The following is a 13424-nucleotide window of genomic DNA, read 5'->3' on the forward strand; positions in this document are numbered from 1 at the left end:
TTATTGGAGCATAATTGCTTTACAGTGGTATGTTATTTTCAGCTTCACAACAAAATGAATCAGTTATACATATACATATGTTCCCATATCTCTTCCCGCTTGTGTCTCCCTCCCTCCCACCCTCCCTATCCCACCCCTCCAGACGGTCACAAAGCACCGAGCTGATCTCCCTGTGCTATGCGGCTGCTTCCCACTAGCTATCTACCTTATGTTTGGTAGTGTATATATGTCCATGCCTCTCTCTCGCTTTGTCACAGTTTACCCTTCCCCCTCCCCATAGCCTCAAATCCATTCTCTAATAAGTCTGTGTCTTTATTCCCATTTCACCCCTAGGTTTTTCATGACATTTTTTCCCTTAAATTCCATATATATGTGTTAGCATACGGTATTTGTCTCTCTCTTTCTGACTTTCTTCACTCTGTATGACAGACTCTAGGTCTATCCACCTCATTACAAATAGCTCAATTTCATTTCTTTTTATGGCTGAGTAATATTCCATTGTATATATGTTCCACATCTTCTTTATCCATTCATCCGATGATGGACATTTAGGTTGTTTCCATCTCTGGGCTATTGTAAATAGAGCTGCAATGAACATTTTGGTACATGACTCTTTTTGAATTATGGTTTTCTCAGGGTATATGCCCAGTAGTGGGATTGCTGGGTCATATGGTAGTTCCATTTGTAGTTTTTTAAGGAACCTCCATACTGTTCTCCACAGTGGCTGTATCAATTTACATTCCCACCAACAGTGTAAGAGGGTTCCCTTTTCTCCACACCCTCTCCAGCATTTATTGTTTCTGGATTTTTTGATGATGGCCATTCTGACTGGTGTGAGAGGATATCTCATTGTAGTTTTGATTTGCATTTCTCTAATGATTAGTGATGTTGAGCATTCTTTCATGTGTTTGTTGGCAGTCTGTATATCTTCTTTGGAGAAATGTCTATTTAGGTCTTCTGCCCATTTTTGGATTGGGTTGTTTGTTTTTTTGTTATTAAGCTGCATGAGCTGCTTATAGAGTTTGGAGATTAATCCTTTGTCAGTTGCTTCATTTGCAAATATTTTCTCCCATCCTGAGGGTTGTCTTTTGGTCTTGTTTATGGTTTCCTTTGCTGCGCAAAAGCTTTTAAGTTTCATTAGGTCCCATTTGTTTATTTTTGTTTTTATTTCCATTTCTCTAGGAGGTGGGTCAAAAAGGACCTTGCTGTGATTTATGTCATAGAGTGTCCTGCCTATGTTTTCCTCTAAGAGTTTGATAGTTTCTGGCCTTACATTTAGGTCTTTAATCCATTTTGAGCTTATTTTTGTGTATGGTGTTAGGGAGTGATCTAATCTCATACTTTTACATGTAGCTGTCCAGTTTTCCCAGCACCACTTATTGAAGATGCTGTCCTTTCTCCACTGTACATTCCTGCCTCCTTTATCAAAGATAAGGTGACCATATGTGCGTGGGTTTATCTCTGGGCTTTCTATCCTGTTCCATTGATCTATATTTCGGTTTTTGTGCCAGTACCATACTGTCTTGATTACTGTAGCTTTGTAGTATAGTCTGAAGTCAGGAAGCCTGATTCCTCCAGCTCCGTTTTTCGTTCTCAAGATTGCTTTGGCTATTCGGGGTCTTTTGTGTTTCCATACAAATTGTGAAATTTTTTGTTCTAGTTCTGTGAAAAATGCCAGTGGTAGTTTAATAGGGACTGCATTGAATCTGTAGATTGCTTTGGGTAGTAGAGTCATTTTCACAATGTTGATTCTTCCAATCCAAGAACATGGTATATCTCTCCATCTATTTGTATCATCTTTAATTTCTTTCATCAGTGTCTTATAATTTTCTGCATACAGGTCTTTTGTCTCCTTAGGTAGGTTTATTCCTAGATATTTTATTCTTTTTGTTGCAATGGCAAATGGGAGTGTTTTCTTGATTTCACTTTCAGATTTTTCATCCTTAGTGTATAGGAATGCCAGAGATTTCTGTGCATTAATTTTGTATCCTGCTACTTTACCAAATTCATTGATTAGCTCTAGTAGTTTTCTGGTAGCATCTTTAGGATTCTCTATGTATAGTATCATGTCATCTGCAAAGAGTGACAGCTTTACTTCCTCTTTTCCGATTTGGATTCCTTTTATTTCCTTTTGTTCTCTGATTGCTGTGGCTAAAACTTCCAAAACTATGTTGAATAAGAGTGGTGAGAGTGGGCAACCTTGTCTTGTTCCTGATCTTAGTGGAAATGCTTTCAGTTTTTCACCATTAAGGACGATGTTGGCTGTGGGTTTGTCATATATGGCCTTTATTATGTTGAGGCAAGTTCCCTCTATGCCTACTTTCTGCAGGGTTTTTATCATAAATGGGTGTTGAATTTTGTCAAAAGCTTTCTCTGCATCTATTGAGATGATCATATGGTTTTTCTCCTTCAATTTGTTAACATGGTGTATCACGTTGATTGATTTGCGTATATTGAAGAATCCTTGCATTCCTGGAATAAACCCCACTTGATCATGGTGTATGATCCGTTTAATGTGCTGTTGGACTCTGTTTGCTAGTATTTTGTTGAGGATTTTTGCATCTATGTTCATCAGTGATATTGGCCTGTAGTTTTCTTTCTTTGTGACATCCTTGTCTGGTTTTGGTATCAGGGTGATGGTGGCCTTGTAGAATGAGTTGGGGAGTGTTCCTCCCTCTGCTATACTTTGGAAGAGTTTGAGAAGGATAGGTGATAGCTCTTCTCTAAATGTTTGATAGAATTCGCCTGTGAAGCCATCTGGTCCTGGGCTTTTGCTTGTTGGAAGATTTTTAATCACAGTTTCAATTTCAGTGCCTGTGATTGGTCTGTTCATATTTTCTATTTCTTCCTGATTCAGTCTTGGCAGGTTGTGCCTTTCTAAGAATTTGTCCATTTCTTCCAGGTTGTCCATTTTATTGGCATAGCGTTGCTTGTAGTAATCTCTCATGATCTTTTGTATTTCTGCAGTGTCAGTTGTTACTTCTCCTTTTTCATTTCTAATTCTATTGATTTCAGTCTTCTCCCTTTTTTTCTTGATGAGTCTGGCTAATGGTTTATCAATTTTGTTTATCCTTTCAAAGAACCAGCTTTTAGTTTTATTGATCTTTGCTATCATTTCCTTCATTTCTTTTTCATTTATTTCTGATCTGATTTTTATGATTTCTTTCCTTCTGCTAACTTTGGGGTTTTTTGGTTCTTCTTTCTCTAATTGCTTTAGGTGCAAGGTTAGGTTGTTTATTCGAGATGTTTCCTGTTTCTTAAGGTAGGATTGTATTGCTATAAACTTCCCTCTTAGAACTGCTTTTGCTGCATCCCATAGATTTTGAGTCGTCGTGTCTCCATTATCATTTGTTTCTACGTATTTTTTGATTTCCTCTTTGATTTCTTCAGTGATCACTTCGTTATTAAGTAGTGTATTGTTTAGCCTCCATGTGTTTGAATTTTTTACAGATCTTTTCCTGTAATTGATATCTAGTCTCATAGCATTGTGGTCAGAAAAGATACTTGATACAATTTCAATTTTCTTAAATTTACCAAGGCTTGATTTGTGACCCAAGATATGATCTATCCTGGAGAATGTTCCATGAGCACTTGAGAAAAATGTGTATTCTGTTGTTTTTGGAAGGAAGGCCCTATACCTATCAATTAAGTCTATCTTGTTTAATATATCATTTAAAGCTTGTGTTTCCTTATTTATTTTCATTTTGGATGATCTGTCCATTGGTGAAAGTGGGGTGTTAAAGTCCCCTACTATGAATGTGTTACTGTCGATTTCCCCTTTTCTGGCTGTTAGTATTTGCCTTATGTATTGAGGTGCTCCTATGTTGGGTGCATAAATATTTACAATTGTTATCTCTTCTTCTTGGATCGATCCCTTGATCATTATGTAGTGACCTTCTTTGTCTCTTCTAATAGTCTTTATTTTAAAGTGTATTTTGTCTGATATGAGAATTGCTACTCCAGCTTTCTTTTGGTTTCCATTTGCATGAAATACCTTTTTCCATCCCCTTACTTTCAGTCTGTATGTGTCTCTAGGTCTGAAGTGGGTCTCTTGTAGACAGCAAATATATGCGTCTTGTTTTTGTATCCATTCAGCCAATCTGTGTCTTTTGGTGGGAGCATTTAGTCCATTTACATTTAAGGTAATTATCGATATGTATGTTCCCATTCCCATTTTCTTAATTGTTTTGGGTTCGTTATTGTAGGTCTTTTCCTTCTTTTGTGTTTCTTGCCTAGAGAAGTTCCTTTAGCAGTTGTAGAGCTGGTTTGGTGGTGCTGAACTCTCTCAGCTTTTGCTTGTCTGTAAAGGTTTTAATTTCTCCATCAAATCTGAATGAGATCCTTGCTGGGTAGAGTAATCTTGGTTGCAGGTTTTTCTCCTTCAACACTTTCAATATGTCCTGCCACTCCCTTCTGGCTTGCAGAGTTTCTGCTGAAAGATCAGCTGTTAACCTTATGGGGATTCCCTTGTGTGTTATTTGTTGTTTTTCCCTTGCTGCTTTTAATATGCTTTCTTTCTATTTAATTTTTGACAGTTTGATTAATATGTGTCTTGGCATATTTCTCCTTGGATTTATCCTGTATGGGACTCTCTGTGCTTCCTGGACTTGATTAACTATTTCCTTTCTCATATTAGGGAAGTTTTCAACTATAATCTCTTCAAATATTTTCTCAGTCCCTTTCTTTTTCTCTTCTTCTTCTGGAACCCCTATAATTCGAATGTTGGTGCGTTTAATGTTGTCCCAGAGGTCTCTGAGACTGTCCTCAGTTCTTTTCATTCTTTTTTCTTTATTCTGCTCTCCAGTAGTTATTTCCACTATTTTATCTTCCAGGTCACTTATCTGTCCTTCTGCCTCAGTTATTCTGCTATTGATCCCATCTAGAGTATTTTTCATTTCATTTATTGTGTTGTTCATCATTGTTTGTTTCATCTTTAGTTCTTCTAGGTCCTTGTTAACTGTTTCTTGCATTTTGTCTATTCTATTTCCAAGATTTTGGATCATCTTTACTATCATTATTCTGAATTCTTTTTCAGGTAGACTGCCTGTTTCCTCTTCATTTGTTAGGTCTGGTGGGTTTTTATCTTGCTCCTTCATCTGCTGTGTGTTTTTCTGTCTTTTCATTTTGCTTATCTTACTGTGTTTGGGGTCTCCTTTTTGCAGGCTGAAGGTTCGTAGTTCCTGTTGTTTATAGTGTCTGTCCCCAGTGGCTAAGGTTGGTTCAGTGGGTTGTGTAGGTTTCCTCTTGGAGGGTACTAGTGCCTGTGTTCTGGTGGATGAGGCTGGATCTTGTCTTTCTGGTGGGCAGGTCCACGTCTGGTGGTGTGTTTTGGGGTGTCTGTAGACTTATTATGATTTTGGGCAGCCTCTCTGCTAATGGGTGGGGTTGTGTTCCTGTCTTGCTAGTTGTTTGGCATAGGATGTCCAGCACTGTAGCTTGCTGGTCGTTGAGTGAAGCTGGGTGCTGGCATTGAGATGGAGATCTCTGGGAGATTTTCGCCGTTTGATATTATGTGCAGCTGGGAGGCCTCTTGTGGACCAGTGTCCTGAAGTTGGCTCTCCCACCTCAGAGGCACAGCACTAACTCCTGGCTGCAGCACCAAGAGCCTTTCATCCACACGGCTCCTTAATTTGGGATGATTCGTTGTCTATTCATGTATTCCACAGATGCAGGGTACATCAAGTTGATTGTGGAGCTTTAATCCGCTGCTTCTGAGGCTGCTGGGAGAGATTGCCCTTTCTCTTCTTTGTTCTCACAGCTCCGAGGGGCTCAGCTTTGGATTTGGCCCCGCCTGTGCGTGTAGGTCGCTGGAGGGCGTCTGTTCTTTGCTCCGACAGGACGGGGTTAAAGGGCCCGCTGATTCGAAGGCTTTGGCTCACTCAGGCCGTGGGGGAGGGAGGGTCACGGAGTGCGGGGCGGGCCTGTGGCGGCAGAGGCCGGCGTGACGTTGCAGCAGCCTGAGGTGCGCCGTGCGTTCTCCCGGGGGAGTTGTCCCTGGATCCCGGGACCCTGGCAGTGGCTGGCTGCACAGGCTCCCCGGAAGGGGGGTGTGGATAGTGACCTATGCTCGCACACAGTCTTCTTGGTGGCGGCAGCAGCGGCCTTAGCGTCTCATGCCCGTCTCTGGGGTTCGCGCATTTAGCCGCGGCTCGCGCCCGTCTCTGGAGCTCCTTTAAGCAGCGCTCTTAATCCCCTCCCCTCGCGCACCAGGAAACAAAGAGGGAAGAAAAAGTCTCTTGCCTCTTCGGCAGGTCCAGACTTTTCCCCGGACTCCCTCCCGGCTAGCCGCGGTGCACTAACCCCTGCAGGCTGTGTTCACGCCGCCAACCCCAGTCCTCTCCCTGCGCTCCCACCGAAGCCGGAGCCTCAGCTCCCAGCCCCGCCCGCTCCGGCGGGTGAGCAGACAAGCCTCTCGGGCTGGTGAGTGCCGGTCGGCACCGATCCTCTGCTCTGGAATCTCTCCGCTTTGCCCCCCGCACCCCTGTTGCTGTGCTCTCCTCCGCGGCTCCGAAGCTCCCCCACTCCGCCACCCGCAGTCTCTGCCCGCGAAGGGGCTTCCTAGTGTGTGGACACTTTTCCTCCTTCACAGCTCCCTCCCGCTGGTGCAGGACCCGTCCCTATCCTTTTGTCTCTGTTTATTTATTTCTTTTGCCCTAACTAGGTACGTGGGGGGTTTCTTGCCTTTTGGGAGGTCTGAGGTCTTCTGCCAGCGTTCGGTAGATGCTCTGTAGGAGTTGTTCCGCGTGTAGATGTATTTCTGGTGTATCTGTGGGGAGGAAGGTGATCTCCGCGTCTTACTCTTCCGCCATCTTCCCAAATCATTTTCTGTATGATTTACTTCTCTCACAAAACCCAGAGGAAGAAAGGCTGGGGTGAATGTTACAGGATGTGGAAGGAATAAGACAAGGAGATGTGGGGAAGAGTTGCAAGGACAGACTCAGAATGGGCACAGGTAAGAGGACGTTTGTGTCTATGTGAATACTCCAAAGTGCCCCCACCAAAAAGGGTGCTCCCAATAATAAGGTGGATGAGATGACTCATTCTATAGATACCAGTCTACCTCTTTCCCTGGCTATTCCTGTGCTTACCCAATGGGCTCATGAACAAAGTAGCCATTGTGTCAGGGATGAAGGTTCTGTATGGATTCAAATGGACTTCGGATCTGTTTAGCATCCAACCTGTCAACGGCAGAGACCAATCCTGATCCCCCAATATGGAACACTCCCTGGGAGGATGAGCCAGTTTCATTATACTAGACCCTTTCCCTCATGAAGGGGACAGTAGTTTGTCCTCACTAGATAAAATGGATGCTGAAAAAGGTAAAACGGAGTTGCCTTTTCCTGTTTGTGCCAGTTAATTTTATGTGTCAACTTGACTGGGCCGAGTGATGCACAGACAGCTGATAAAACATTATTTCTGGGTGTGTCTGTGAGGGTGTCTGGTAGAGATAAGATCACCTTGACCAGTGCGGATGGGCATCATCCAATCCTTTGAGGGCCTGAATATAACCAAAAGTCAGAGAAAGAGAAATTTACTCTCTATGCTTGAGCTGAGACGTCTATCTTCTCCTGCCCCTTTTTTTGTCCATGCCACACAGCATGCAGGATCTTAGTTCCCCAACCAGGAATCAAACCCGCACCCCATGCAGTGGAAGCACGGGAGTCTTAACCACTGGACCACCAGTAAAGTCCCATTCTCCTGTCTTTTATAGCTGTTGGTTTTTCCCCAATTCAGGATCCAATGAAGATGGCACATTATATTTAGTTGTCATGACAAGTTAGCCTCCTTCATTCTAGAACAGCTCATCCCTTTTTTTAAACTTTCATGACACTGATAGTTTTGCAAAGTCCAGGCCAGTTTTTTTGGTTTGCTTATTTGTTGTTTTTGCAGAATGTCCCTCAATTTGGATTTGGGTTAGATGCAGGTTTAACGTTTTAGGCAAGAATACTACTACATAGTTAATGTGTCCTTCTCAGTGTATCACATCAGGCAGTCCATGATGCCAATTTGTCCCATTAAGTTCAATCACTCATTTAGGGACCTTTCTCCATCATAAAGGTACCATTTGTGGTTTACAAATAATCTGCAGGATGATAATACTTTTAGACAATATTTCATCCAATCATTTTAGCATCCATTAATGATTCTTTTCAGAATTAATTATTATGGTGGTGTTTGCAAAATGGTGATTTTGTATCTCTATTATTCCTTCTATATGTATTTGTTGCCATTCTTCTGTAAAGTAGTACTTTCCCTTCCCCATTCCCACTTCTTTCTTTTTCTCCCTCCCTCCCTCCCTCCCTCCCTCCCTCCCTTCCTTCCTTCCTTCCTTTATTTTGACAGTACTAACTCATGGAATTTTTTTCAAGTCAATATGCTAAAATCCACTCTGGTAATTGATCATATAGATGGTCGCTTTGTGACTGGTGGAATTCTTTAAGCTGACTTCTATATTTTTTTATATGTCCCCATCAAGTTATTGAGTTTTTCTTACTTTCTGTCACATTAAGATGTTCCAGGCTCACCCTTAAATTTTTGCTGCCCTAGCCCTGTGGAATCAGTTATTTCTTCAAGGCCCTATTTTCTTTTTAAAAATTTTTATTTATTTATTTATTTAGGCTGTACAAGGTCTTAGTTGCGGCCTGCGGGATCTTTTAGTTGCGGCATGCAGACTTAGTTGCGGCATGCGGGATCTAGTTCTCCGACCAGGGATCGAACACAGGCTCCCTGCGTTGAAGTCCCGGGGTCCTATTTTCTTTGTTGTTTTGTTTGTTTTAATGCGGAATGGTTTTGAGGAACCAAAATGTACGTATCGGTGTGCTTTTTGCTACAGGAGTGTCATTGCTTCTTGGCCCTCTCAGTGGATAAAGCTAAGAAATGTGTCATTAAAATGTCTTTTAAAACACTACATATCAGGGTTTTATTTATTGTTTTGTTGAGTGTGATGGGAAAAATGTTAACAGTGCAGACTAAACTTAAAAATGTATCATGTCTGTAGCCCTTACATTGTGACTAGTCCCCTAAATTGAGGAAAATTTCCTCCAGTATTTGAAACCAATTATTTGATTCAGCAAAGAAGTTGCTTACATCATTGACTAACAAGTGGCATTCCCACATACATCTTTATTGTTTAACTTTCCTCTTACTCCTAACATAAGTGAAAATATCAACCAACACTTATGCCAGAATTATACTTGCTCATCAGTTGCGGCCCTAGGTTGGCTTTGGATACAAGATTTTGGCAAAAATCAACTAAAGCATTCTTTGAGAGCTAATTGCATACAGAGTTTATAATAAAGAGCATCACACATTTTATTATCGTTTGTAAATTGTGTGCTACACATCCTTTCTATCAATAAAATTTATAATAAACGTATGCACATTTATATCAACACACAGACTTTTGGTGGGAGAGCTGACGGTTAAACTTTCACTAGCACACCACTGATCAGAGGCGACAAATGGCTAGTCCCGGACTCCATGGGGACCACTGACACAGTTTGACCCACACAGTGGTATTTAAAGCAACAAACAAAAAAGCAGAATAATGTGCCAACGTTTACAAAGCACCTGGAGTTCCTAATTCCCTTGAAGGATCAGGTCTCGCCCTGCTGTATTCTCCCATGGCAGTGACACTCAGCCAGCTGGCACTGCTGTGGACCCTTCAGGTGGATGTGCATGCTCAGCTTGCCACAATCCCCACCGCTCTCTATTGTCCTCCCAACCCTGTGACTGAGCACCAGATGCCATGTTTCCCCATGTATATGCTTATTTGTCCTCTGTCAGCACAACCTGAACCGCATTTCAGTCTAGAAACCTGGCAACCTCAGGCTTGATTTATAACTTAATTAGCTTTCCTCCTCTATTGATTTAAGTCCCATTGACCCACAATTATTTCTTATAAGAATCACATGTTATGCACACATTAAGATGCTCATAATGTCTAACGTCAGTTAATTTTATACTTTATTAATAAAAATCTATTAAAATTCAATTTGTTACATTTTCAGTGAAAATGACAGTAAATATATTTATTATTAATCTTTTCACTTGTATCCCTCTTGCCATTCTTTCTCCCTCTTTTTTTCTTCTTTGTCTTTTTCCATCACTTTAATCTTACCTCTCAAATACAATGTCAGTAATGAGGTCATTACATTTTTCTATTAAAATTCGTATTTTGGTCTTAGTTTTGGCCTAATTTAAACACTGACATTATAGATGCATGCTAATTAGCCCTAATGGCCAAATCCCCCACCAATTACGCAAATGTAGACATTTCAGGTTATTTCAGTCACCCTGTGTTAAGGTTAAGAGAAAAATGTGATGAATGTGATATAGTCATCAGTTCCAAGACAGCCTGTCATTTCATAATAGAACTATTTCTTATTATGATATCATAAATTCAGTAATGTTTCAAATTCTTTGCACTCTGAATTTAGACATTTATACCATAATTGCCACAGATTCTTTATATTCCACTTTAATGGTAAGTTGGGTCTCTGGGAGAGAAGATTTTCTTCGTACAAGGATGAGTCAGTTTAATTAATTAATTTTTAAATGTATTTATTTATTTATTTTTTGGCCATGCCACATGGCTTGCAGGATCCCACTTCCCCAACCAGGGATTGAACCAGGGCCCTCAGGTGTGAGACTGCAGCATCCTGACCTGGACCACCAGGGAATCCCCAAGTCAATTTAATTAAAAAAGAAATACGTTGTGTTCGTTCCTTGTATCAATGCACATAAAACCATTTTGTGTTAACCCCATCATACAAAGTACCTTGACTTTCGTTAAGTTCTTTCGTTAATTATTAGTTATTATCTATTAGTAATCTGGGCATATTTACCCATGGGAGTAATGTTATAAGGGACTGTTACATTCCCAGGCTAGTCCCTAGTGTAGTCAAACATAGTTCTCCTGGTATTAATCTAAGTTCTGATTTCTGGAGCAGGAGAAGGAGGTGGGGTATGAAGACAGAGGAGAAAGGGGGAAGTGGTACAGCGGGGCCGACGATAGTAGGCAAGACAAGAGAGGGACATGAAGGGCTAGAAGAGGAAAACTTTCCCTGGGTTTAGGCCTTGCTCTAAGGAAAAAACCCGATGCACTTGGCTTTTGTGACTTCCAATTTTGATTTCTGTATCCCTTCCTCGGGACCCTAGTGCCCTCATTCAGTCCTAAGGTCCCACCCTATCCTCCAAGCTTCAAACCTCCCTCACTAAACACACTCACAAGATTCCCCTTCCTCAATGTGACTATTCTTAACAAGATATTTGGAAAATACCAGTCTAAGAGAGCCTAGACATTCTGTGGCACTCACAGTCTCAAAATGCTGAAGTCTATCATTCTCTACTTAGGGGAATTCCAACCTATCTAACAAAATGAAGCAAAAAAAAAAAAAAGAAAAAAATTAAGGCAATGTTTTGAAGGAAGGCGCCTTTCTTGGGGGTCATCCCCTCTGCTGGGCTCCACTAAGCAGTTCCTGGGGTGCACTGGTCTCTCCATTTCTGATCTGACATTTCTCCACCTGCCCCCAGGAGCAAGGACCTAGCCTCTAGCTGGCCCTCAAGGCTCGTTTCTGGACTGAATCAAGTAGGCTTTTTGGTTTTTTAATTTTGTTTTACCATGGATGGGCATGGGCAGAGCAGAGAGGGCCAGCAGAATGGGGGCTGGGGGTGAAGTGAAGTTGAGGATAGGAATACCCATGACCTTGTTCACAGATTCCTTGTTGAAATGATCCATAATGTGCCAAAGGTCCCAAAGGTTGGACACAGCTACAATGTTAGTAAATGAATGTGACAACATAGTTTTTGTTGTTTAGAACTGGGAAGGTTTTAAAGTAGGAAAAGTAGGGGAAGTTGCTGGCCATGCTGGCAGAGTTTGCAATACTGTATGATTTTAAGGATGACTCCCTGTTGAAAAGTGCCATATCTAAGAAGGAGATAGACATACAGGTTTGCCAGCCTTGGTGTAACAACATGGGCTTCTCTCTGGATTCTCTCTCCCCACCATCGTGGATGAGTAAACTCTGCTCTGGGGAGGGATGCTTGGCCTCAGTGCTGATGCGAAGCCTCTTCAGACCACAAATAGCCAGGTACTCAGTGGGGAGAATGTTGGCACTGCACAGAGAAAGCTTCAGGTCCCGGACCAGCGTGAAGTTCAACAGGGGTCCCAGTGCAGATGTGTCTGTGAACCAGATGGTCAGATGGTCATTGTAGCTGGTTTGCTCGACTGCAAAAGGCAGGACGGTTTTACAGCTGCACATCAGGTTGGCCAAACTGTAGTCACAGTCCCGGATGTCTGCAGAGCAGCTGCACTTCCGAATGGTGTTTTCCTTCGTGAAAATTAGCGTGCTGTTCTCCTGAGCTCTCGCGAAGCAGTCAAGTGCAAAGACGCCCAGTGCACCGATCACAAGGAGACTGCACCCAGAGGGTGGTGCCATTCTTGTCTCAGGGTGGGCCAGCGAGCTTCCCCTTCATGAGCCGATTCATTGGAACTCACCTGAAAGAAAATGTGCAACTCTGTGATCACAGCCTCTCATTAGAAACGTGCAGCTTCCGGAAAAGGAGCCCCCTAAATGACCCGTCTTAAACTTTCTCTCTTGCAGTTTCTAGCAAAGGCAGACAATGCTAGGAGCCCAAGTGCAGGCGATGCTCTTTTCTCAGAACCTCCTGGGAGGCCTCAGCCAATTCCGTGAACTCTGCTCACCTGAGCTGTGAAACTCCCCGTGATGTCTGTTGGTAGTGAGACTAACATGCCAACAAGTAAGCAAGAGCAGATGCCGGACAGGAGACCTACCGCAGCCTGTCTGTGGGCAGGGATTTGGAGTGATCTAAGTGCGTATTTCCAAACTTCCTCCAAACTTTCCGTTGCCAGTACTGAATACCTGTCTACTCTCTAAACAGGCACATAACCCCCCCCCGCCCCAATATCTGACTTCCTGGAATTCAGGAGACAAACAGTTCCTTGTCGGAATCAGCTACCCACGTGCTACCTGTTAACACAGCATGAATACCGGTGAAACATTTAGTTAATGGTAAACTTCAATTTCTAACTAGACAAACATGCTCCCCTCGATCATATTAATCTGTTTGTAGGACCGTTCATACTTTTCCTGGTCTCCTAGTCCAGTATTAGAATCCACTTTAACTGTGTTACTCGACAATGAAAGGATTAATCACACACCAGTTAATCACAATGATCCTGATTTATCTACTCCTTTCCCAGAACAAATTTTATAAATTGACTTTATTAAATAACTTACTATAGGGCTCCAAAAGGAAGCAATATATAAGCACTGTTAAATGACCTAAATAAGGTAGGAATGCTTGTTTAATTTAAAGAGCAACCCTGATGTCCAATTTGGGGGGAAATGCCCTACAGTGCCTGGCATATAATAGACGTGTGATCTTCTTTTATGGTGTGA

General features: G+C 42.1%; 1 protein-coding gene across 1 annotated transcript; it reads right to left on the reverse strand.

The window, feature by feature from the left end:
* Window positions 1–11668: 11668 nt before the first annotated feature.
* On the reverse strand, window positions 11669–12493 carry EPCIP (exosomal polycystin 1 interacting protein). Its single transcript, XM_065876997.1, has one exon. The coding sequence runs from the start codon at window positions 12438–12440 to the stop codon at window positions 11781–11783; it is 660 nt and encodes a 219-aa protein (XP_065733069.1). The 5' UTR covers window positions 12441–12493; the 3' UTR covers window positions 11669–11780.
* Window positions 12494–13424: the final 931 nt, after the last annotated feature.

The sequence above is a fragment of the Phocoena phocoena genome, chromosome 4 (genome assembly GCF_963924675.1).
Source record: "Phocoena phocoena chromosome 4, mPhoPho1.1, whole genome shotgun sequence".
NCBI lineage: Eukaryota > Metazoa > Chordata > Mammalia > Artiodactyla > Phocoenidae > Phocoena > Phocoena phocoena.

What these genes read in the sequence shown, in the direction of transcription:
- EPCIP (XM_065876997.1), bottom strand. Translation starts at nt 12,440, where the DNA reads ATGGCACCACCCTCTGGGTGCAGTCTCCTTGTGATCGGTGCACTGGGC.